The following is a 26,123-nucleotide window of genomic DNA, read 5'->3' as shown; positions in this document are numbered from 1 at the left end:
TTTTTTTTTTTTTGTTAAGTACTAAGCAGGTTTCATTCTACACTTGAACTTTACCAACATAACTTAATTTAAGTTATGATAATAATAAATTTTCTAAAAGTTATACACAAAACATGGAATGATAAATATAATTAAAATATCATAATTCACCACAAGTTTTCATAAATTCATTATAAACATAAATAGATACAATCCAAATGTGCACCAATTATCACAAATAAAAACACAAAAAATAAATAAATTAAATATTGAAATTCTTTTACAACCATTTGGGTAGTATTTAGCAATGTTTTTAAACTCGGACCGGTCAGTGAACCGGAGAGGTGGCCGGTTCGCGGTTCGACCGGTCTGACCGGTCCAATCGGCCGGTTCAAAGGTTCACAGTTTTTTTTTTTTTTTTTTTTTTTTTTTTTTTTTTTTTGTGTTAAGTACTAAGCAGGTTTCATTCTACACTTGAACTTTACCAACATAACTTAATTTAAGTTATGATAATAATAAATTTTCTAAAAGTTATACACAAAACATGGAATGATAAATATAATTAAAATATCATAATTCACCACAAGTTTTCATAAATTCATTATAAACATAAATAGATACAATCCAAATGTGCACCAATTATCACAAATAAAAACACAAAAAATAAATAAATTAAATATTGAAATTCTTTTACAACCATTAAAAAAATCCATAAAAGAGTTCAAGTTAAGACAAACTTTTGAATAGCAAACTTTTATCAGTGGCATGATAAGCAACCACACCACCTTCACAATTTCATCAACTTAAGCTGAAAAAGTTAAAATTTTATTATAAAAATATAAATCTAATTGCTCAAACTAAAAAAAACTAAAAATTTTTGAAAAACAAATATACAGTTAAACACATAAAAAATTAATTGCTACTAAATATTACTAATTAACATGTTATATTAAATTCAATGATCCTATACCATTAATTATTTTGAATTCAATTATCAATAGCTTCGATTATGTGCCAACTACCATATTTTTGACCAACCCAATGTTATTATTTGTAATTCCTACCCAATTCCTACACGGATGTGCACTACTTTTGCAAAAATTTCATCCTTAATTAATCGAATAAAAATAAAACAAAAATGAGGGAAACATATGAAAATTGAGGGGAAAAAGAAGAAAATGCAAAAAATCAACTAAAGATAATAATATAGAAAAAAACCTTGAAAAGAAAAAAATTAAACTTACTAAAATGTTGGAAAACAAGAAAAGTTGAAATTTTCAACTTGTTTACAATCTGCTAAAGATAATAACCTGATAATAATGGTGAAAACTTGAGAAAATCTTGTTGTGGATATTTGGGTTAAAAATGGTTAAGAAGAAAAAATTGAAAAAAAAAATAAGAGAAGAACTTGATGTTTTAATATATTTTTTAGTCAAGTAGAATTTTCAACAAACTTAAGTACAGTCTAGCGGTAAGATTGTCATATTTAAACTTGGAGACCCAGGTTCGAATCTTAGCTACACCATTCTTGATATTTTGTTGAAGAATTTAAAAAACCGCCGGTTCACGGTTCTTAACAGTTCGCACGGTTCGTCCGGTTCGTCCGGGTTTCAACGGTTCTCCATGAACTTCCGGCTTTAACATTAGACCGGACCGGTGACATGGCCGGTTCGCGGTCCAACCGGTCGAACCGACCGGTCCGGTCCGATTCTGAAAACATTGGTATTTAGGGTCCTCAGGAACTTTCGAGAGTTACCGGCTTTTGATGATTTCCTGTAGAGTTACTTTACGTATTGCAAAAGTCACTCTGTCGAGTTTGACAAAAAAGTGAATGGAAGATACAATCATGAATATAAAATATTTCTTGATACATTTTTCAATGATTTTTAATATTATATATATATTAAATATATTAATATATTAATAAATTTAACATAATTAATTAATGTTTTTTGTTAATATATATAACTATTAAAATAATAAATAATATTAATTATATTATATATAATAATATATATATTATATAATACTTATAATTAATAATATCATTATTATAGGGACGGGTTGCCCACAAATTGCCATCCCTAGAGTTAGACGGACCTGAAGTCTCCAGCCGATAGATGACGATAAGAGTCTTGCAAGCTGCAACAAGGAAAAGAAGAAAGAGTCTTGCCCACAATATTTGACTAAGTTTAGTCAAGGTACAATTCCGATCTCAAGGGTAAAATACACTAAACCCCTAGTGGTTTTGGTCATGGTTATAAAACTTTCTTATTATTTGAAAACCTCCGAAGGCCCCATTGTATTTTGGACTAATTTAAAAAATATTTTATCTTCATTTTTTAATTATTTTCTTGATATATTTTTCAATCATTTTTTTGATAGTGTACATTATATGTTGTATCAAAAAAAATCAAAAAAATTATAGTTAGTCAAAATGAATTTTTGCATCTTTTTCGAAAAACTCCTAAAATCAATAGTGAGACCTATTTATGCAGTTTTCCCTTTTTTTTTGTTACTGCAATCTTGAGAACCCTCATGGTTGACAACAAACAGAGTAATTAGAGTATAAACACCTGTATTCTTACTTGTTGAAGTATCCTAACGAAATTGGTTAATATAGAGCTCCGGGATACAGCAACGACCAAAGCAGAAGATGGAAGAAACAAAAGGACGGAATGCATTGCCAAATTACAAATCAACCAAGAGAAGAGGGCACAATGGGAAAAAAGCAAGGTCAATATAGGCATGGGGAACAGTTGAAGATAGCAAGGGAAACGGACGAAGCAAAAGATGGAAGAAACAAAAGGACAAAATTGATTGCCAAATTACAAACGAACCAAGCGAAGAGGGCAGAATGGAAAAAAAGCAAGAAAAAAGAAATGGCTCCAAGTGGAACAAGAAGGAAAAGCGGTGCATGGAGGCTCCAAAAGGAGTTTCGAAAATACCAAAAAGGACGCAATCGGATGCGCAATTACAGTGAAACCGGCACAATTAACTGTTCATCAGGCTTCGCGGCTTTAAGTAGTTTAGATTAGATTTAGATGTTACCTTAATATGTCTAGAGTTTTAGGTGCCCTCAAACTTCTAATTGAGTTGGCATTGGCAAGGATAATGATGGTATTGATGAAAAAATGGTTCAAGATATTAATATAATATGAGCAGTTTTGACTGTTGTGTTTGCATTCTGGTAAAAATTATTTACAGTTTTTGTAGGTATCGAAAATGGACAGCAAGTATTATGAAACATTTACTGCTTTAGCATCTAGACTTGGCATCGTTTGCTTGGAAACGCACTTCGGCCGAGAGTAGACAAAAGCTAACCCTTTAGGCCCCAGGAAAGGGCCCCCATTGTATCCACAGGCCAGGCCAGGAAAATTAGGAGTCTTGCCGACAACATTTGACTATTTTCATATCATGAGAAAGTTGTAAACATTGAACTAATGTTTGTTCAAGATACAAATTTGATCTCAGAGTGAATAGAAGATACAATAATGGAGATATCCTGCAGCAGTAGCCGTAGTTGCTTTGAGCTCGCTCTAGAATATATTCGCTGCTTGCATGGTATAACCCAACGGTGCGGTTATCTTATCTGGAGGCTGCAGACGGGGGTAAGACTATTACAAGGCTTTGATCTGTATCTGACAAAGTGTAGGAGGAGGAGGAACCATGAAACCTGTTTGGAACAAGATGAGAAGGAGAAGGATGTTACGTCTTCAAGAATTCAAGATCTGATTACCAGGAGAATGCAAGATCTTGAATTTGCTTGCAGCGGATGCTCGGATCATTCTCGATCGCTTCATTCGACTCGTGTTGAAAGTGAGCTCACCATATTCCTGGAAGCAGTCAAGTTGTTTCTCGAAACAGATATCAACGAATCGTGCATCAACTATCTGCTGGACTGTTACTGGCTGCGAGATCCAGAGCTAGTTATTGATTTCATCGATTCTGTTTCCGAGAATGTGGTGAAAATTGACGTATTCGATTCCAAACGTCTCAACGAGAAGCTAATGTTCTTGAAGAGTTTCATTCGCTTTGCCATGCTTTGCTGTGTCAAGGGTCAGCAATTGATAGATCTCTTGATTCACGCCGAAGTGGTGTCTATCAACACATTACGCCTAGCTTCTATATGGTGGTTTAACAAAGGCATAGGTAATTATGAGGAACGCAAGGAAATGATACTTCAAATTTCTCGACTAATAGATGAGAAGATTAATCCCGGTGATCCCCGGATCCGAGAAACTTACATCCATGTCTTGACGGCTGCAAAGTTATCAAGATCATCAGACATTTCAGATCTGGAGAAGATTAAGCATCTAGTAGCTGACTTTATGGATTGTCTCGTTCACAATATTAAGGAGCTGCTGAGATCTTGTACCAATATTCTTGTTCCGATTATGAATCAAATACTAAAACTCCTTGAGGGGCTAAGATTCCTGACAATCCTTCTCAGGCATCAGGAGGAGTTCAAAGAGCTATCCCATGAAATGAAGAATCTTATTGGAGTTGTGGCCTGTGATGCAGCGGTTGTAATTTTCTCTCTTTCTGTGAATCAAATCGAAGAAGGCTTGGCCAAGGAAACCGATCTTGCTCTTTTTCATTTGCTTAAAGTGCTCAAGTTTGTTAGGGCAGAAGTTACTGATCCAGTGACATTATTCTCGCCATTTGGTTTTCCTAGGACCAATGAGTTGGGCTCTATGGATTTTCTCCTTGAAAATCTGAAGGAACTAGAAAATTGTAGTGAGACTGATGATTCAATTGCATTCCCGAAAGATCAAATCCACACAGTCCTAGAAGATCTCATATTCTTAAGATCTTTCCTTGTCAAGATAGCAGACCAGCGCAACCGGAATGGAAAACTCCAAGCTCTTTGGAGTCGTGTTATGGAGGTTGCGCACAGGGCAGAGTTTGTCATTGACTCTATCGTGGTTGGTGATAAACATGAATTTTTGGAAAGAGTTGCTAGAGATATCCAGCTTTTGAGGACTGAGGCCCTTGAAACCTATGATAGCACGATGCATGACTGTGGAGCTCAGAGAACTACCCAGAAATCTTTCCGCATTGAGTCAAAATGTCGCACCCCAATGTTGAATGAAGTTCTGGTGGGTCTTGATGATGAGGTAAAGGCAATTATTCATGGTCTTACCAGGGGTTCAAAGCTGTTGGATTTTGTTTCAATTGTGGGTATGGCTGGACTTGGTAAGACAACATTGGCCAATAGAGTTTGCAATGATCCATTAATTTTGAGCCACTTTCATATCCTTGCTCGGTGTACTGTTTCTCAAGTGTATAGCATGCACAGTTTGTTAGTTCAGCTTTTATGTAGTATTTCTTCTAGAAGTCCTGGGGAATATCTTGAGATGGATGAAAGTGATTTGGTTCACAAGCTGTACAAACTTTTAAAGAGAAATACGTATCTCATTTTTTTGGATGATGTGTGGGAGATTAAGGCATGGAATTTGCTGGAGAGAGCATTGCCCGATGATGCTAACGGAAGTCGGATTCTCTTCACCAGCAGAATTCAATTGCAATTCAAACCTGATACCAAGGCTCACCATCTCCGCCACCTTACTGATGAAGAGAGTTGGACGTTGCTGCAGAAAAAGCTATTTGGCAAAGATGGTTTTCCTCCGACATTAGGTGAAGCTGGATCTCAAATAGCAAAATTATGTAGGGGCTTACCTCTCACAGTTGTTCTTGTTGCTGGAATTCTTGATAATACTGCAGAAGACTATTGGGAAGAAGTTGCGAAGAGTCTAACTTCCAGTATTGTCCTTGATGACGAATACTGCATGAAGACGCTTGAGCTGAGTTACAGTCATTTATCGGATGATTTGAAGCCATGCCTTCTTTACTTTGGTGCATATAAAGAAGATGAAAATGTTCCTGTCCGAAGGTTGTTATGGCTCTGGATCTCTGAAGGCTTCGTGCGAAAGATTGAAGGAAAGAGCTTAGAGGATGTGGCAGATGACTATTTGAAGGATCTGGTTGATAGAAGTTTAGTCATGGTTTCCGAACAAAGAACTATGGGTGGTGCCAAAGCCTGCCGACTTCACGATTTGGTACATGAGTTTTGTGTGAAAAAAGCCAAAGAAGAAAACTTTCTACATGTTTTGCATAGTCAGAATGGTCCTTTTGTTCTTACTAGCCCAAGCAACCTCCACCGAGTTTGTAATCCAATGAATGGGGAGTTAATGCTAGAATTTTCCAATGTACGTAGTTTGTTATTGTTTAAGGGGGATGATTTGGGGTTTTGGTTACCTGAACTTCTAAGAGTGTTGGATTTGGGGGAATTGGAGTTTGTTGCACATTTTCCAATGGAAGTATTTTCGCTTGCTCACTTGAGATACTTGGCTCTTCGTACTAGAAAAGTAAATTTCATCCCAGCTGCAATAGCTAACCTCTCAAGGTTACAAACTTTTCTGCTACGAGGAAACAAAGCTGATTGTTTGTTACCCAATACTATCTGGAACATTAAGACATTGAGGCATCTATGGACTCCAGATTCCACTTTGGGTTTTATTTTTCCTGTTGAAAATCTTGAAGTATCCCCAGGTTTAGATCATTTAGACAGTTTAAGCCTTGCCATTGATCCCTCCTCTCAAAGCTTGCAAAAGATACTGACAAAGTTACCAAACATCTGCAGGCTAAGATGTAAGAAGACGGCATCAAGAGAAAAATGTACTGGAGATGGAATTCTCGTGTTTGACTGCTTGAGTCGACTAGAATCACTTACTCTGTGTTACTTTGGCAGATACAGATTTAAATTCCCGTTGAATTTGAAGAAGTTGACTCTAGAACAAAATGGGCAGCCATGGAGTGAAATCTCAACAATTGGAAAGTTGCCCAATCTTGAAGTGCTTAAATTACTCTTTTACTCCTTTGTTGGGGAAGAATGGGAAATGAAACAAGGGGAGTTCCCTAAGCTCCGAGTCTTGAAATTGTCAAGGTTGTGGGACTTTCGCAGGTGGACTGCATCTTCTGATAATTTTCCCCGTCTTGAGAAATTGGTTGTGCACGATTGTGAGAAGTTGAAAGAGGTGCCTTCTTGTTTAGGGGAATGTCCTACTCTTGAAATGATTGAGGTGAAACGATGTCGCGAGTCTCTTGCAAGTTCAGTGAAGCAAATTCAACAAGAACAGATAGATATGGGAAATGAGGCTCTAAAGATCATAATTGAAGATTGTGTTGATGCGCGGAGTTCCAGCCAAGAAGAAGAAGGAGAGTCATATCCCTCACAAGAAGTCTAATTCAAGTTTCTTGAAAGCAATTTCTGGAGAATCCCCCTTTTTTGTTGTTGAATTGATGCAGCTAGCCATAAAATGTCAATTCTTTTTTTTTTTTTTTTAAATTCTGCTACAGATTGATATGATGCTTATAGTTAGCTAAGCACAAGTCTATATGCAAGATACACTTTTCCTTCTTTAATTAATATGTTAAAGCATCCCCCCCCCCCCTTTTTTTGCAACAAATATTAAGAAGAGACAAGAAAAAAAAATTGTATATTAAAGAAGTTACATAGTAAGTGGGAAGGAATGCTTAAATTAGAGACTTGGGCTCCTCTCCATCTCCACAATGCACATTTGGTAGGATTAATTCAACTTAAAAAGATGATGTGCAAATCCCTTAAATTAGTTGGTGGTCGTCCTCCTCCTGCATGCTCAGGTCACGTGCATTGTGGATTGGAAGTTGCTTTTTTGGATAGAGTGGTTCTTTTTGTTTTCTTCTTTTCTTCATTTTATTCTTCTTGTTATGTTATATTATATTTGTCGTGGTGCTGGATTTCCTTTTTTCCCCCCTCTTCTTTTTCCCCTTTTTTCCCCCAAACTCTGCTGCTATTTAATTGCTTGCCATGTTATTATTTTTTGTAGTATGTGTATTACGGTTATTATTAGTTTTATTATTATTATTAGAATATTCAGTTGTACCATTATGTTATTTTCTCCTTTTTCCTGAATAATAAGTTGTCAAAAAAATTACTCTTCCGAAAATTCTTTATGAATTGTGGTGCTTTTGAGAGGTCTTTGATGAATCATGGAATTTAATAAAGGGCCTTCTATGTATGATTTAATAACCAATGTAATCAGCTGACGACGTCCTAGTTTAGTAACTAAAGATAAGGGTGCAGAAATTAAGTATCCTAACTTTGTTATTATAATAGAATATGTAGTTTTCTCCTAAAATGAGAAAAATAGTTTGCCAAAGAAATTGCGCCTACCAAATTCTTTATTATTGCGTGGTACTTTTTCTTTTTGGATGGAATGCTTCCTTCTGTTTTGCTCTTTTTTTGTTCTTCTTATATTTCTTACCGGTTTTGCTCTTTTTTCCCGTTCTTGTTCCTTTGTTTTTTCCCAAAAACTTTGTTGCTGTTAAATTGCTTACCGTATTGTTACGTTTATTATTATATTACTATTATTATCTTATGATTATTACTGTTATTTACCTTTCATAGGTAGTAGTAATAGTTGCACTGCTACTGGAATGCTTATTGCACAAATACGATCCTGTTTTTCCCCTTGCTAGATGGGGTTGTTATTTTTCCTTTTCTTTTATACCTTTTTCGTTTTTTTATATACAATTGATATCCTTTTCTATTTTTTGTGGGGTTTTATTCTTTCTTTTTTTTGTTATTTGAATTCTATTGCTTATGTAATAATAATCGAAAAAGACATCCTTTTTTTAGTGCGGAATTTTTTGTGCGCGTTTATTCTTTTTTTGTGTGATAAAACATACCATTGTGTTAATGTATTGTTTACTGCTTTTTTCTAATAATAGATTAAGAAAAAAAAAATCATCCTAGATTTTAACTACCCATTTTACTGCACCTTTGTCATGATCATTTTTCTAAATTGTAATTTTTTGTGAGATTTTTTATAATAAAATATATAATTGTATTACTCAATTGTCTTCTTTCTATTTTTAATAATAAGTTAGAGAAAAAATTATTCACAAATTCTTTTACCCACTTTGCAACAAGTTTGTATTAATTTGTGCCCGGAGTTTTGTTAAGGCCTTCACTTTTTCAAATTAAGGAAAAGAAATAAGAGGCCTTTCATGTATAAATAAATGACACAGAGGTGCAATCAGTCTTTGAGACCTTGGTTTAGTAGTTAAAATTGAGATTCTAGAAATTAGAGGTTCTAAGTATAAATCTCCTTGTCCCTTATTTGCTTTTTAAGTTCCACCCTATCCTCCGCCAGAAGCAAAAATAGATACAGGTGCAATCTATTTTTTTTGTTTTAACCTCTTGGATGGAATTATATTTTTTTTTTAACAATTCATATCCTTTTCTTTTTTTTTTTTTTGCGGGGGTTTATTTTCCTTTGCTATTTGAATGCTATTGCTATGATTTCAATGCATAATAATAATCACAAAATATTTTTTTTACCAACAATATTTTTTTAATGAGTTTATTGTCTTTTTGTAATAAAATATGCAATTGTGTTCCTATGTTGTTTTTTGCTCTTTTTTTCCCAAATAATAAATTAGAAAAAATATCCCTACAAAAAAACTCTATAAATTGTATTAGTTTTAAAAGGTCTTTTACGTATTACTTTTAAGAGGCCTTTCATGTATAAATAAATGATGGAATTCTCGTGTGTCATATTAGATCTAAGTGCAATCAGCTGAGAAGATTTTAATTTAGTAACTAAAATTGAGACCCTAAAATTTTTTTTTTTTTTTGTCAAAAAAAAGGACCTGGTCCCACTTCAGGCCCCAACCCTTATTCGGGTTGTTGGGTTACCCCATTTTCGTTACTGGGACTCGAACCGGTGACCTACGGGATACTACCGCATGTGGTCACCGGCTGAGCTACCCAGGAAGGCCGAGACCCTAAAATTAGAGATCTTATATTCGAATTCTTTGACAATACTTTTTCCTTTTTCAAGTTTAACCTTTTTTATAATAAAATATCTATATCTACCTAGTATATAAGAAAAGAGCCAGATTTAATGCTTTGCTTTCCTCTTGCCACGTGGTTTGTTATGTATCTGACAAGTGGCAAGTTGTTTAGTCTTCTATTTGTTTTCCTTCTTTTGCTATTGCCCCGTTTTCCCGTCAAATTGCATTCCCCTCAAATTGCATTGAAGACCCCTCAAATTGCATCGGAGCCTATTCTGTGCAAAATTCAGCCTACCTATTCTGAGCAACTCCAGTCCCAACCAGCTATGCTACCAAACCCAGCATCTCTTTCCCAAATTGCCGTTGAACCCATTTCCTCCCTTTCCTCTGCCGCACGGCTATTCTTAGCACAAATTCGGCGCATCTGTCCTGAGCAATCCCCAATTCCAGCCGCAAAAAGTTTGGATTTTCCATGATTTGAGCGATGGGTTTTGTTGCTTCCTTCTTTAAGCCAGCAGGTCAGCTGCTACTCCTGCAGCCGCTTCATTTGCTGACCGTTCACATGGTCTTTGTACTTCAGAGCAGAAGAATTGGGTGCAGGTCAACTGCTTTGCTTACACTAGCTGTTTTTCCCTCTTTCTCTGATATCCAATTAACCTATTTCTGTATCAATTCCGTCTCATGTTGCCGAATTCTTGGAGCCCCACGTGATAGTTGTACTTCCGAGGAGTGAAATGGGGAACTTTTTGTTAGGTATGCCATTCTATTTTGATCAGCTTTGGTGTTCAATTTTCCGCCTAAATTATGCTTTCTATTCAACCTTCATCATCCGTATGATTACGATTACAATTATCTGCTTGGATGTGATTTTTCCCTTATTCCAGTTATGCTGCGAAGTAGCGTTCCTATCCACTTAGCCTGTGCCTTTTCCAGCGGCTGACGAAATGGGATGCACGTATTTAACAGTGCATCGTGCTGCCTCCTCTGCTTTGTGAGCTGCAATCAAAATCCTCCGAGCCTTTACACCTTGTTCTTTGGAGCCTCTCTGGTGAGAAAAAAACTCCCCCTTTTTCCCCCCAAATTTTCCTCTTATGAATGGTTCTCAGATTAATAAATTCTAATATACAGATATATGTTTCAATTGATAGGTTCCTTTTGCTGCGGTTCCTTCGACCAACCTTTTAACTTGAAGGTCAGTTTGCTGTCTTCCTTCAATCTATCCACAGCTTTTCTTTTTTTGAGTGCCTATATTTTCATAAGTGAAATTTCACCTTTCCCTTTTCTTTTTTGTAGTTTTTCTTCAGTTTCTGCTTCATTTATTTTAAGTTTATTGGTGCTGTTTGTTTTGTGTTATCCTTTATGAAACAAACGATTGCTTATTTGAGCAGGTGATTTTGTTAATTTGAAATATTTGATTAAAAAACTTTCTTATAGACATGGCCTAACAAAATTATTGCTGAGTACCAGTTTAAACAATGAATATTGGGTTGTAAAGGATGCATTATAGGGTGTGTGGAATAGTTGATTCTATGCTATCTTTATCATATTCTGGCCTTAAACTGTGAATGGCATATAGTTTAAAGGATGATAAGTTAGAGTAATTTATTTAATTTTAAGATTGAAGCCATAGGAAGCTGGAATTTATAAGAAAGGCTTTAAAAGACAAAACGAGTTTAAAATAAAATCGCATAATCTTTTTAATGTTACAGACCTATTTTGGTTGACAGTGAATAGAAGGCATATACTTTTACAAAAGCTTAAAATGGTTAACTTGGAAAATATGCAGAAATTAGTGGCATTAAAATTTTACCAAATGAAGCTGTCATAGACATATTGAATGCCTGTTACTAAAATTTTAGCTAAGATTTCAGCTTGACTCTAATGTATGATCTTCAGGTAGCTAAAGTAAGCAAAAGCTCTCGAAAATGTCAAGTCATATTAGACAATAGGCATTCAATATGTCTATGACAGCTTGATTATCTCAAGCTTAGATTTTTTTTTTGGTTGGTATCTCATGCCTAGGATAGACTAAATAACAATTTTTTGCTCAGAATTAAAAGCTGTTCACCCATTTGCTGATGTTATTCTAAATAACTGAGCTGTCCTATTGGTTTGCATATAATGGGTGTTCTATCAAATAGTCAAATTGCTATATACACACTAGAAAAAAGATTGTAGTGATGGACATCAATAACAGATTTTATCCACCAAAGTCATTTCGAACCTCCTGGTACTGATGCTTTGGTCTTTAATCACAATGAAGCTATACAGACTCTAAGTTAGTTTTTCTTACAATATACATGTCTGATATATGTGACCTGTTGTTGTTCTAAATCAGGAATGGGAGTGCTTATCTATTTTTAAGATAACATTAAGCTGACCAGCCTTTTTTTATTACTGATCTAAATGCCTATTGGTTAAGCAGCTTAAGACTTTGTACTTCCTGTTTCTAATTGCTTACTTAGTGTGTTCCTTGCTTGCTGTTTCGTTTAAGCTACACTTGTCTGGTTCAATGAAAAGCTCAATGGTTATTTTTTAAGGATATTGTATGTAGCCCATTCTTCGTCTGTTATTCATTGTAGTCTTTTTACTCAAAGCTCTTTCACTCATTTATATGGCTATCAGTTGAACACCTTAGGTTATTATGCCTGTTTTATCCCAAGTATATACAGACTATTTTTTGGCTTGAAATTGCAGAAGTATGTGTAAATTTATATGCTAATCTTATCTAGGTGTATCATTGGGTCCCCTAATAGCATTAATTTGACTACCATTCGAGCTGAATCAGGAAGGCAACAAATTCCAGTAGGATGTAGTTCTTGGATTGAGGAGTTGGCTGCTTTTAATCATTCATGTATTTGACAAAGGTGAAAGTGCCATTTATGAGAGTCGGTCTTGTTTTTGTGGACTAAATGGATTTCTTAAGGTCATAAAGCTGCAATACTCATTTCTGATTTTGATGTCCTTTGGTATAATGAACATACTTTAATGTCCTTTTCAAACTTGATTCTGTGCCTTGGAGAGTAGAGTACATTTTCTTATCTTTATAACTGAACTTCATTAATTGATACCTTATTTAACTTTGAAGCAGCTCTGTATTTGTTTTCTGTTCTTATTTTCCATATTTCTTTAGTAACTTATCTTTTTTCTCCTCTCCAGAATTACCACTTAATATAGGCCATGGACAATTATCATTTTATCAGCAATTTAAATAGATTACAGTAATGGATGCTAATCCCAATTCCCAGGCATCATGAACTTATAACCCATACTTGGAACATCTTAATGTATCTAAATTGATTACAACTTTATAGGTCAACAGCTCATATAGCAAACTAATGCAAGCATTATCATTTACTGTTTTTCTTTCCCCCCCTTTTGTCTATGCTCTTTCCCTGATATTTCTTTTTCCCTGTGTTTTGTTGCTTGGATAGTCTACACCTCATCCTAGGCGCAAAGCTTTTTGCATTTCCCTATCTGATTTATCGTTGCTGTTACCAGGTATGCCTAATGCTTCAGCCTGACTTTTACACAAAAAAACCTGTTCTTAGCTGTATTGTCTCCTTAGCTCATGTTTTTTTATGCTTTTGCTATTAGACTTTGATGCCTCTATATACTCAGTGCCTTTCACCTCTGCTTAGTCGTATGTCCAGTTGGTTTTACATTTATTCTGTGGTTGCTTTCTGTTTATTTGATTGTCTAATATTGTTTGCACAAGAGTATATAAACAATCATATAATATAGAACAATTATATGATTGACTAAATTGTCATCGAGATATCTGATAGTCAGCCATTACATTAGAGAAGTTCCATTAGCTATTTTATCCTGTCTACCTTGATGGACTAGCATCCTTCTTTTCTTATATATTTTGTCACAAACGAGCCTTCTGAGAATGCTACTGGTATTCCTCCATTTGAGGTGACTCAAAAATATGGATAAAGTTAGTTATAGAAAACAAGCTATTCAAAGATGGAGGCAAAAACGATTAGATAGGCTGTCGCGGCTTCGTGCCTCGGGACCCTCAAATGTAATTAATGTTCCTCACTTGCTTCCTATAGGTCCCAATGACAGCCAACTATCTATGAGTAGATCACTTCCATTTCTACACAATCAATTTCTTGCTATAAGAAATAATGGAAGCGAAAAAAATATGGGATATAGAAGCAAAAAAACCCAGAAAGATGGCTTGCTTCACTCCATATCGTTGGAATCAAATCAGCCGTTTCTTCTTAGCCGCCCGAATGTCCATTCTATCCTGCCAACCAATTCAAATGACACAGAAGCATCCATGAATATGCCATTTATATTTGCACCACTTGAGCCTTCCAGTATAGCCTATAACAAAGAGGATCATCCTACATTAGAACCTGATATATTGCAGATGCATTGTATGCATGAAACAGAGCAAATAGAAGCTGAAAATGCTAGCTGCTCTAGGCTTGTGACTCACCCTATTGAGTCTGGTATGCCTCATCCTGTGAACCCAGCTACTTTGCTGTTTACAAGTTCAAATATGGTGCATTCAATGGTCAATGCGCCATCTGAACTCTTGGCAACAAAAAATCCCGTTGCAGCAAATAATAGAAGGCAAAGATCTGTGATACTAAAACATAAAAGATGCCAAGAAAAAAAGACATCTAAAAGTTCGCCTCCCAAACCTCAACTTCCTCTTCCTTCAATTGTTGCCATCCCTGCAGTGGATACTGTGCAATCAAAATCAATTCAATATGAATCCACAGGTGCTTGCCTGAATCCCTATTTTAACTGAACTTTCATACAGTTAAGCTCACCGAACAGTTTCATACCAGTACTTTTTTCATGCCCGTATTTTAACAGGTCATCGAACAGTTAAGCTCATACAGTTTCATACCAGTATTCTTTTCATATCATTATTTTCACTAATTTCTGCATATTTTCCAAGTTAGCCATTTTAAGCTTTTGTAAAAAGTATATGCCTTCTATTCACTGTCAACCAAAATAGGTCTGTAACATTAAAAATATTATGTGATTTTATTTTAAACTCGTTTTGTCTTTTAAAGCCTTTTTTATAAATTCCAGCTTCCTATGCCTTCAATCTTAAAATTAAATCAATTACTCTAACTTATCATTCTCTAAACTATAAAATTAATTTTATACAATTTTCATGACCTTTTCACATTTAGAACAATTCACTTAGCTACTGGAATCATCATCCTTTTACAAACAGTGTTTTCCAACCCTTTAGTCTACCATGAAAAAACTTTAACCTTAGATAAACCTTTCCCATAAACATAGACTTTTAACCCACTACACCCCTTAGCGCTTTTGTTTAACTTATACCATATTCTATCCAGTTTCAGTAGCAAACACTGAAGGAATAGATAGAGCCATACTCCAATCAAACCAAGTAAAGCCTAAGAGAAAGCGTGCAGGTTTTGTGAACTTTTCAATGTCTTACTAGCTTCAGTTTGCTAATTTCTACTTCCCTGCATTACACAAAATGAATAACTAGATATCTTTTCCTTGTCGATTATAGCAAGAACGCCAAAAATAGGTCGGGAGGTCTTAAACCACATTCCTACTGCTGCTGATCTGCTTCCTCGCCAACGCAACTGTCCCCATTGTAGTGCAAAAAAATTTGCTCATGAAACAGCAAATTTTTGTTGTTCTAATGGGGATGTTATTTTAGCTAGCAATTCAATCCCAACTGTTCTAAAAGAACTTCTGATGTCAACATCTGAGGAAGCTCAACTGTTTAGAACCTGTATTAGAACAATTAATAACACATTTGCTTTCACTTCCTTTGGAGTAAAATGTGATAAAGATTTGGCTAAGAGAAATAAGGGCATTTATACTTTTAAAGTGCAAGGTCAGGTCTATCATTTCATCAATGATTTAGAGACCTCAAAAAATTTGCAATTCTATTTTCATGACAGTGAAAATGAATTAGCAAATCGATTAGATGCCTACCCAAGATTAACTGAGAGTATTCTCCAAAAAACCATGAATCTCATGCAGCAAAATCCCTATGCTAGATTCTTTCGCGGCTTGAGAGAAGTTCATAACCTTGATACTTATCGCATTGTTTTACGAACACACCCTGGTTTAGACCAAAGAGTATTCAATAAGCCTACAGTGTCCCAAGTTGCTGCTTTATGGGTAGAAGGAGAAGAAAATGGAGAAACAAGCCGTCGAGATATTCGAGTGTACACCCATGGTGGCCATTCACACAATATCCAATATTACTATGGCTGTTATGACCCTCTCCAGTACCCTCTTTTGCTTCCTTTTGGTGAAGCTGGTTGGCATCAAGGGATTAAAAAACACGGGAAAAAGGTGCACAAAAAAAAGACTAGGAAAAGGGATGCTCAAATTTCTATTTCTCCAATGAATGCTTCTACTGCTGAAGAGTTAATACAAATGGAACAAGACTGTAAGTAGAATAAATCTTTTCCACCTGTATTCTATTAATTTTAGCATACCAGCCTCATTAACCTTTTTTCTAAATTCCTTCAACCAGTAATGGCAGGAATAGACGGCGATCCTGATTTCGTTTCCATCCGTGAATACTATGCCTATAAATTGCAAATGAGAAATGATGATGAATCTTTCTTACTGCACTTTGGTAGGCTATTTCAGCAATATGTTGTTGATATGTATGTTAAACTTGAATCACAAAGATTAGATTATTTGAGAACCCAGCAAGAAGAATTTAGAAAAGAATTCTTACAAGGTATAGTAGACTCAATAGGTACTGGTGAAGTCCGGGCAGCAAATGTCGGTCAAAGAGTATTTTTACCAGCTAGCTTTATTGGAGGACCAAGAAATATGAGAAGAAAATACATAGATGCAATGACTTTGGTCCAAAAATTTGGCAAGCCGGATATATTCTTGACCATGACTTGCAATCCCAATTGGCCGGAAATAAAAGAACATTTATTGCCAACAGAGGAAGCCCAAAATCGACCAGATTTGGTTGTAAGGGTCTTTCGTGCTAAACTAGAAGAATTAAAGAATGAACTTTTGAAGAAAAATATTTTTGGAGAAGTGGCAGCCTATACATATGTGATAGAATTTCAAAAAAGAGGCCTGCCACATGTTCATTTTCTTTTAATCTTAAAGCCTCAGCACAAAATGTTCATCCCTGATGAATATGATAAAATTGTGAGTGCAGAAATTCCAGATAAAACAAAATATCCGCACCTGTACAGAATGGTTAAAAAACACATGATGCACGGTCCTTGTGGTGTGTTGAACCCATCAAATGTTTGCATGACTAAGCATGGCTGCTGTAAAAATTCTTATCCAAAAGAGTATTCTGAGCATACAATTCAGACACTAGATTCCTATCCACAATATCGAAGAAGAAACAATGGTGTTAAGATTAAAGTCAGAAAACAAAAACTTGATAATACATGGGTTGTTCCTCATAATGCATATTTACTTGCTAAGTTCAATTGCCACATTAATGTTGAGATCTGCTCAACAATTCAGGCTGTCAAATATATTTACAAGTATATCTGCAAAGGCCATGATCGAATCAGTTTCCATATCAATTCTGATAATCCAAACAATCAGATTGATGAAATTCAGCAATACCAGGCAGCTCGGTGGGTTTCCCCGCCTGAAGCTGTTTGGAGACTATTTCGCTTTTCCATGGGAGAAATTAAACCAGCTATCATTCACCTTCAATTGCATCTTCCAAATTTTCAGCCAATTCACTTCAAGAAGCATGAGAATTTAAATAACATAGTCAAAAATCCAAGAAATAGGAAGACAATGTTGACTGAATTTTTCTATATGAATAGAACAGATTCAGTTGCACAAGAACTAAATTGCACATACGCTCAATTTCCAGACCATTTTGTCTGGTTAGCTAAAGAAAAACGCTGGAAAATTAGAGATAGGGGAGATTCTATAGGCCGAATAAATACAGCTCATCCATCTGAGGGAGAAAGATATTACCTTAGACTTCTTTTGTCTAAAGTTCGTGCTCCAAAGTCTTTTGAAGACTTAATGACTCACAATGGAGTGCAAGTTACCACCTTTCGTGAAGCAGCTCTCTTACGTGGCCTTCTTGAGAATGATAATAGTCAGGAAATTTGCCTACAAGAAGCGTCTCTTTTTCATATGCCTTATGAAATGAGACGCCTTTTTGCTACGCTATTAGTTTATTCCTGTCCTAATGACCCCAAACAGCTATGGACAAAATTTGAGGCTGTCATGTCCGAAGATTTCATGAGAAATACTTCTTTGTCTCCTACAGAAATCAAACGAAAAGTTTTAGAGCAAATAAATGGTTTTCTACAGTCAATGGGAAAAAATATAGCTTCGTTTGGCTTACTTCCTAATAATTTCTCATTCTCAGATGTAGACAACCAAACAAGAGATGTATTGGCTGAAAAAAACATAAAAGTTCTTGAAGAGGACTTAAATGCAATTTCTTTGCTTAATCTGAACCAAACGCATGCATTTGAAGTTATATCTAAAAGAGTTTATGAAAATAAGAGTGGTGCATTTTTTGTTGATGGCCCTGGTGGAACTGGAAAATCTTTTCTTTATAGAGCGTTGTTAGCTGATATTAGATCAAAGGGATATATAGCATTAGCGACAGCCACATCAGGTATCGCTGCATCAATACTACCTGGAGGTAGAACTGCTCATTCTCGGTTTAAAATACCAATTGATACCTCACAGGGTAGAGCATGCAAAATTAGTAAGCAAAGCAGTTTGGCAAGTATGATTAAGGAATGCAAATTAATTATTTGGGATGAGGCTCCAATGTGCAAGAGATCTGCGATTGAAGCTTTAAATGATTTTCTTAGAGATCTTATGAATTCAGATAAGATTTTTGGTGGGAAAGTAATTGTTCTTGGGGGTGATTTCAGGCAAACCTTACCAGTAGTTCGTAAGGGAAGCCAACCTGAAACCATTGCTGCTTCTTTGATTAATTCCCCTATCTGGCCAGCTCTTGAAAAATTAGAGCTCACACAAAACATGAGGGCTCGATTTGATCCCTCATTCACCGATTACTTATTAAGGGTTGGTGATGGCACTGACCAAACTGAAGATGACAGTCTCATACACCTGCCTTCTTCTATTTTGGTTAGCAACGGTTCACAGAATGCATCACTTCATGACCTGATAGATGTGGTTTATCCCCACATCCATTATAGATCAGAAAATCCTGCCTTGCCATTAAATCGAGCAATCCTCACTACAAAGAATCATTTTGTGGATGAAGTGAATGATATCTTAATTGATAAATTTCCAGGTACAGCAGTAGAATATCTGAGTTTCGACCGAGCTTTGAATCCAAATAACCAAGTTCAATATGAAGATTTTTTAAACTCCTTATCTCCCAGTGGCCTTCCACCCTATAAGCTAATCTTGAAACCTGGTGTTCCTGTGATATTACTTAGGAACCTGGACCCTACTGAGGGTCTTTGCAATGGAACAAGATTAATTTGTAAAAGTTTGAGCAAATATGTCATTCATGCTCAAATAGCTGTAGGAGATTTTGCTGGAAAAGATGTCTTCATCCATAGAATTCCCTTACAACCTCCAACTGATGAACAATATCCTATTCCATATACAAGGACTCAATTTTCAATTCGCTTGTGCTTTGCCATGACAATAAACAAAGCTCAAGGACAAACACTTGATTATGTTGGTATCTATTTGAAGGAACCGGTGTTTTCCCATGGCCAGCTCTATGTTGCATTATCACGAGCAAGAACTGCTTCTCAAGTCAAAGTGCTCATTAAACCTCCCTTTTTTGACAAGCCTAGAACAGACCAGACAAAAAATATTGTATTTAGAGAAGTTCTTGAAACTTCTCGCATAGCTGCCAAGTAAATATGTTGTTTTAGGATTCAGTTTCAACTTTCCTGAATGTTCCAGAATTTCTCTTTTAACTTACAAACTGATTATGTGTCTCTCTCATTATTATAGATAACAATGGCAAGGAGATGTCTATCAGTGCATGAAGTCAACGACAAGATGAGAAGGTGGACAGTGCTTGTGCAAGTTGTGGAGAAATCGCACGTGTTAACCAGTAACAGATCGCCGCCTATCAGATTTCAGCGTCTCGTGTTAACAGATTCTGAGGTAATATAAGCTCAAACTAATCTTGGCAATTTAACATTTCCTAAATCATCAACATGTCCAGATCATTAATCATCCTCTGTGCAATTTCATTTCAGGCCAATTGACTATAGTAAAATTCTGATTTAACTTACATGATTCTACCCTATAATATTCCAAGACTTGTTATTAACCAATGATATATGCCTAATCAGTATAACTTTCTCTATGGGAGATCATATATAGTGATTTGAAAATGTTACAGCTTAGATGCATTTGAGTGCCTCAATGTGCGTTCAATGACTAAAACAAAATACAGAAGTTTACCTGTTCCCAATTTTACTCCTCTGGACTTACGAAGTACAGAGAACTTCTTGAAATTTTCAAGAAGGAAAAGAATCTCAAAAAAATCCTGCTACTAACGTGACCAATAGCTGCTAAAGTATCTATACAGAAAGCGTTTAGATTTTTTCTGCTTCGATTCTTTCGAAGAGTCCCACGTTTTCTCCTGTTACATATCCCTGTATCTGAAATACTTTCTTTCCCTTTATAGAGAATTGAGGCAAAGCATGGCAGTCTGTTGATAACATTAATTGATAGCAGTCTCTTGTCAAATTCTGTTCTCATTTTTCTACCATTTTGCTTCATAAATGTCTCTGGTTATTCTTAGTGGTTTGCTTCTTCCAACTCAAACATTGCTGTTATATGTTTTCTTCCCCCTCTTCCTCCTTAAAAAAAAAAAAAAACCCCTGGATACTTGCTGTTGTATGTTTCTTACCTTAAGTGTTCTACTTCAGCCTTTTGGTTAATATTGCTCATCTTGGTTCTTTCTACGAACAGGGGACTCTGGTTTCAGCTGTCATTTATGGAAATGACATTCGCTATTTTTCTAATCTGCTTCAACCATTCAAGCGATACTATATTACTGGTGGGACTGTCAAAAAACAGGATGCAAAGTATAAAGTTAGTGACTATCAGTTCTCATGGGTGCTTCATAACAAGACATTAGTTGAAGAGTATGTCGAACCAAATCCACCACTGCTACCATGCACTTTTGAATTCACCAAATTTGAAGACCTTTTTAGGTTCGCAGACACAGAGAATGTTCAGAGTAAGTTATATCTATGCTTTACTAATTGAAATATAAATTCATTTTCATATTTTCTTTAGCTATTCAAACACATCTAACCTCTTCTCTTTTGGTTTGTACTAAGATTTACAAGCTGTTGTTGTCACTGCATTTGCGACAAAGGAACAGAATAACGGGTGTACAACAAGAGACTTCATTGTTGTGAATGAAGAGTTAGTTATATAGACCTTACTTTTCATATTCCTATTCAATGCATAAAATTGTTCCATTCACATTTTCCCCTGTTTTTCCTCTTCTTTGTAAAGGAAAAAGCCAATGCTTCTTACTCTTTGGAATGAGTTCGAACAAAATCAGGGAACACAGCTTGCAAACAGTATTGGGAATGCCAACGTTATCATTGGCATGAAGCTGAAAATCACAACTTTTAATTGTAAGTGAAGTTAATATACTTTTAACAGCTTATACTTCAATGATAGTCATCCAGTTACAATAACTCAGCCTATCACTGTCTTTTAAATTGCTCTATTACTTAATGAAAATTATTGCTTTTACTCTTAGACTTATCCCTGACAACCAAGCCTGGGAGTGGCCTTCTGATTAATCCTCCCACTTCTGAAGCAAATGCACTCAAAGATTGGTACGCATGTTCTTTGATCATTTTACTTAAACTTTTCTAGATCCTTTTGATAAATTATTGTCCGTTGCATTCATTTCTTGGATAGGTATAATGCAAATAAAGAAGAAATTGCAGAATTGATACAACAAATGGCATACAAAGATTCATCTAAGCTGCTGCCACCTCCAAGTTCTAAAGACATCATCAGTGTAGCCAATGCACTCAACACACTCAAAGATGTATCTTCTTTTTTCGTTTATGACCTGATTTATATCTTTTACCCATCCAAAATAATGCAAAACTCATATGTTCTTCTTTCTGTTTACAAAAACATCTATTAGGTGAAAACAGCTTGGATAACCGGCAAAATCAGCTTGTCCCCTGGACAACAAAAATTCTGGTTTGAAGCATGTGAGAACTGCCAAAAGGCTATCAATGTTGACGTAGGATGGGTTATGAGATGCTCATCTTGCAAAGAAGAGAGCAAAGTTATAGCAAGGTAATTACCGAATTAACTTTCCCTCTCTTGTAATGAATTAGAATATAATATTTTATTTCCAATATGTAATAGGACCCGAGTTGGGATTGCTGTTGATGATGGTACGGGCTCCATAAATACCGTTATCTTTGGCCTTGATGCTGAAAAGCTTATCCCATTTACAGCACTTCAATTCTGGGAAGCTCATACTGAGGTGAGCTAACAATCTTCTGCCTATATTTCTGCTGCAATGAACTTCATGTGCCTATATTTCTGCTGTCAATTATAATTTCCTATATGGAATTGCCACTTTCATCTTTGTTTTCCATTTTTTTGGTTGTTTTTTGTCTGTGATGCTCAGCCAGTTGGTTTGCCTGCTAATTTGAACTTTCATGCTTGTAGCCTTTTCTATTAGTTACTGAAGCCACAAACTGTCAAATACTTACTGTTGTGTGAGGCTAATTTAACACATTCCACCTTACAAAGTCCTGCCTATACATGAGAATGCAGTTAGAGTTGGAACACTGTTTGCACTCTCACACCTGAGCTCAAAACCTTCTCCCAGTAGTCCAATTCCTGTATCAAATCAACCACTCTGGATAGCTTAGATAGCCTTAATTTTCTAGATAGCCTTTACCAAGGAAACCAGTTATCAAACCAGAATGAGATGCTCTTCCCGTCACCAATATCGAAACTAATCAGGAGTTGTACAAATGTCTGAGCTAAAGGATATTCCTCCATATCCAGAAGCACTAGGTAGAGATTCTAAGGTCCCAGAAGCTACATTTGTTTACCATGACAGAGCGGATCCATCTCACCCCTAAATATCTGACCATTTTTATCTAGCTATAAAATTATCCTAAATCTCTCCAGACCATAGGAAAAAAAAAAAAACTACTAAGGAGTATGAACACGCTTGCCCAATTAACATATATGCCACTCAAAACTGATTATAACAACTGCATTCGAATTTGAACTTAGTGGAGATCAATGGCAGTCCCAGCTCCCAAGTATTTTATAGCTTCTCAGCTGTCTGATCATCCACCCCTGCTAAAAATAAACCACACTTTGGTAGATTTCGTTTTCATCCAGATAATCAGTCAAATAGTTCTGCCTTCTTCTCACCAAGTGACTTTCTGTTCATACAACACCTGGAACATCTCTCCTTTGTTGTTTTTCCTGGTCTATATTAATGCGCCAAATGAACTCAAAAAAATTCAGCCTTCTTAGGCCTTTACCCGAATACAAAAAAAAAAAAAAAGAGTCTTATTTAGTTCATTGAGCTCTAATGGTAATAACTATCGAATAATCTGATTCTTACGCTTCTTTTCTTTGGTATCAATGCTGCTCTTTCCACGTAAAAGTGTTATGATAGTAACATAATCTCTTCGGTATAATATGTTTTGTTTCCTTCCATAACTTATGCCTGGATCCAGTTCTATTTATACAGCATGAAGTTACTCAGAATTTAAATATCATTGCTAATTATTTATACTTTAAAACAAAAAAAATTCAGGAGCTTAACTTTTCTGCTGAACTAGCATCTGCACTTGAAAAGCATGCAATTGTGTGTTTCATTCGCTACTATGAGTCAGATTATCAAGGCCAGAAGGAAGGCAAGTATAATATTGTCAAGGCATACACTGCTGAGGAATCAGCTCACATTCCAATGGTCATCACAACTGCAGAAGCCAATGAAATAATTCCAGACCAGCAAGCTACTGTCCTGCAGCCTACCAAGAAGACTGAATTTTTCAGTCCATCAACCAAAAAGATCCTTGATGCCATTGCTGAATCATCTACTGCTGCAAATGAACTGCCGCCTGCAGTGACAACATCAAAGAGGGCCTTGGTTTTTGGAACTGTGCCTCCTGGAATTGGTTTGGATTCTGCTGAAGCTAATACACCTACCTTGCTGTCCACCAATGCACTTGGAAGTCCCTTGAAGAAGCAGCGTGACGATGAACTCTGAACTTCCTTGAAGCCTTTTGAATTCTTCATTTTGCTAATGTTAAAACACTTTACAGCTGCATTAATATTGACATCCATTAAGAAATTGTTCTTTTGTGCACCTTAATGGATCTCAATATGTGATCTTTTGTAATTGCAGCCTATGATTGCACTTTATATTTGAAGATGTTAAGCTATTTATGAAACTACTTGTCAACCTTTTGTCATCTTCTTTTATCTGTTGCAATACTAATGATTGGTGATGTTTTGTTTAGTCTCATATTCTTAGCTACATACTTGATTGGTTATTATTTGCTAACAGATTATAGGGGGCCTAGGTTGTGCTTAGCACAGCCGATAACCCCCTAGTCTACCTACTCGATAAATAAAGGTCCTCTTTCACTATAGCAACCCTTATTACTTGACACGTGACAGCTAGAATGGAGAGATTTTTCTCCAGTAGGGTCACTCGACATTTGACCCATCAAATGACATCAAGAAGCTTTTAACAATGGAGCCCGCTACTTGTTGTAAGAGAAATCAAGAGAGTCAGAGATTGCTTCTGACAGTCGTAGAATTTTTTTTTTCTTCGACAATGATAATAATTATATAATTTATTTTATCTTAATTTACAGAGAATGGAAGCTTAAGGAGACTTATGTGTCAAGGATCAGGCTAGATCAAAGGAATATTATAACATTATTCTTAGATTTTTTTTGCCTTAAATCCCTCCTGGTGGCTATTGAGGTAAACTCAGTGGTTGACAGTCATAGTAGACGACCATGCATTTCCTTCCAATTCTATCTTTCTCCAACTTTTAGGCGTACTTCTAGTCCATCAAAATCATACATGCCTTTCAAAGTTGACATGCTTGTCTACAAAATCAGCCACTTTTATGCACTGTTTTGGAAATCGGATCGGACTGGCCTGTTCGCGACTTTGTCAAAAAATCAATCAAAATTCGGTCGAACCGTGAAAATCGTCGAATCAGATTGAATCGGTAATTTTCAGTTTTCAACTTCCTCCCCCTCCCTTTTTTTTTAAAAAAAGTTTTGCAAAATGCAAATATCAAGATTCAAACTCAAGACATTTGTAATAGAAGACCAATGTATTAACCATTGCACTATCACATCTTATTAATTTTTTTTAATAACTTATTTATATAAAACAAACACTCATATTTCTTTTTTCTATTTTTCTTACAAAATTCCATCCTCTCATGGCTCTTTCTTTTTAATCTTCAACTCTCTCTCTCTCTCCTCTTTTCTTTTGTCACTCCTTTTTTAATCAAACCTCTTTATTTTTAATTTATTGATATTTTCTTCCATCTTTTAATTTTGTTTTTGTCCATTAAATTGAAAAAAGTTAAAAAAGAATTATTTTTCTTTAACCCAAATTATTTAATGCCACAACCACTCACTTTTATCTCATTTTTTGTTTCTTATCAAGTTTACATTTCTATTTTCGATTCTCTTGACTTCCTTCGAATTCCAAACTTCCTTTTTTAAATTGCAATATCTAAATCCCAAAACGTAAATTAAAATTTAAGTTCACAATGTCTAAATTCTCATAGACGTGAATTTTGTATAATTTCAAAATATTGTGATATTTTTGGGTTGGATTTAGATATAATTGAAATTGAGATGAAATTTATTTGTTTTAACTTATAATTTAAAAAATTTATTTTTAAAAATCAAAGTTATTAAAAATTTGTAAACTTTTCATCATATAAAGTATTAAATTAGTCCATTACATGTCTTATTTTGTGCATATATATATTTATATAAATTATTTTTAAAAAATTCATTGAACCGGAGTTGAACCGGTCCAACCGATTGAATCTCGACCCTTACACTTCACCGGTTCAATTAACAATCCGATTTTTAAAACATTGCTTTTGTGCTATTTATTGACCATGGTCAATATTTTTTCTAATGGATCTCTCTCAGCCTTTAGATTTTTGGGCCGTGTACCCTTTCGGTATCTGATTATTGGATTACACTTATTTTCTATCCCTTTTTTCTCAAAATTTGCAAGCCTCTCTCTCATTTCTCTTTATTGAGAACTCTCAACTCTCGCTGCTTCCCCTTTTAATTTGT

General features: G+C 35.4%; 3 protein-coding genes across 4 annotated transcripts; all 3 read left to right on the top strand.

The window, feature by feature from the left end:
* Nucleotides 1-3,473: 3,473 nt before the first annotated feature.
* On the top strand, nucleotides 3,474-7,229 carry LOC113700712 (putative late blight resistance protein homolog R1A-3). The gene has a single exon (XM_027221170.1). The coding sequence runs from the start codon at nucleotides 3,474-3,476 to the stop codon at nucleotides 7,227-7,229; it is 3,756 nt and encodes a 1,251-aa protein (XP_027076971.1).
* A 2,815-nt stretch (nucleotides 7,230-10,044) lies between these two features.
* On the top strand, nucleotides 10,045-24,298 carry LOC113700376 (replication protein A 70 kDa DNA-binding subunit B-like). 2 transcript variants are annotated; one of them, XM_072059698.1, is made up of 14 exons: nucleotides 10,045-10,575; nucleotides 10,707-10,870; nucleotides 10,971-11,014; nucleotides 12,555-12,689; nucleotides 13,257-13,323; nucleotides 19,759-19,914; nucleotides 20,731-21,001; nucleotides 21,105-21,192; nucleotides 21,286-21,410; nucleotides 21,539-21,617; nucleotides 21,703-21,835; nucleotides 21,938-22,095; nucleotides 22,168-22,288; nucleotides 23,591-24,298. In XM_072059698.1, exons 6-14 carry the CDS (start codon nucleotides 19,765-19,767, stop codon nucleotides 24,044-24,046), a joined length of 1,581 nt encoding a protein of 526 aa, XP_071915799.1. In that variant the 5' UTR covers nucleotides 10,045-10,575; nucleotides 10,707-10,870; nucleotides 10,971-11,014; nucleotides 12,555-12,689; nucleotides 13,257-13,323; nucleotides 19,759-19,764; the 3' UTR covers nucleotides 24,047-24,298. The 2 variants fall into 2 exon arrangements, with proteins under 2 accessions (XP_071915799.1, XP_027076609.2); XM_027220808.2 differs by lacking the exon at nucleotides 12,555-12,689.
* LOC113700711 (uncharacterized) lies at nucleotides 16,327-19,662 on the top strand. Its single transcript, XM_072060076.1, has one exon. The coding sequence runs from the start codon at nucleotides 16,327-16,329 to the stop codon at nucleotides 19,660-19,662; it is 3,336 nt and encodes a 1,111-aa protein (XP_071916177.1).
* Nucleotides 24,299-26,123: the final 1,825 nt, after the last annotated feature.

This window comes from Coffea arabica, chromosome 7e, assembly GCF_036785885.1.
Source record: "Coffea arabica cultivar ET-39 chromosome 7e, Coffea Arabica ET-39 HiFi, whole genome shotgun sequence".
NCBI classification, from domain to species: domain Eukaryota; kingdom Viridiplantae; phylum Streptophyta; class Magnoliopsida; order Gentianales; family Rubiaceae; genus Coffea; species Coffea arabica.
This window is presented reverse-complemented; position numbering and strand designations above follow the sequence as displayed.

Bases quoted from the DNA above. Each gene is read 5' to 3' on its own strand.
- LOC113700711 (XM_072060076.1), top strand. From the start codon at position 16,327: ATGGCAGGAATAGACGGCGATCCTGATTTCGTTTCCATCCGTGAATAC.
- LOC113700712 (XM_027221170.1), top strand. From the start codon at position 3,474: ATGGAGATATCCTGCAGCAGTAGCCGTAGTTGCTTTGAGCTCGCTCTA.
- LOC113700376 (XM_027220808.2), top strand. From the start codon at position 19,765: ATGGCAAGGAGATGTCTATCAGTGCATGAAGTCAACGACAAGATGAGA. The intron at 19,915-20,730 runs GTAATATAAGCT...TTCTACGAACAG, and splicing joins TCGTGTTAACAGATTCTGAG to GGGACTCTGGTTTCAGCTGT. The intron at 21,618-21,702 runs GTACGCATGTTC...TTTCTTGGATAG, and splicing joins GCAAATGCACTCAAAGATTG to GTATAATGCAAATAAAGAAG.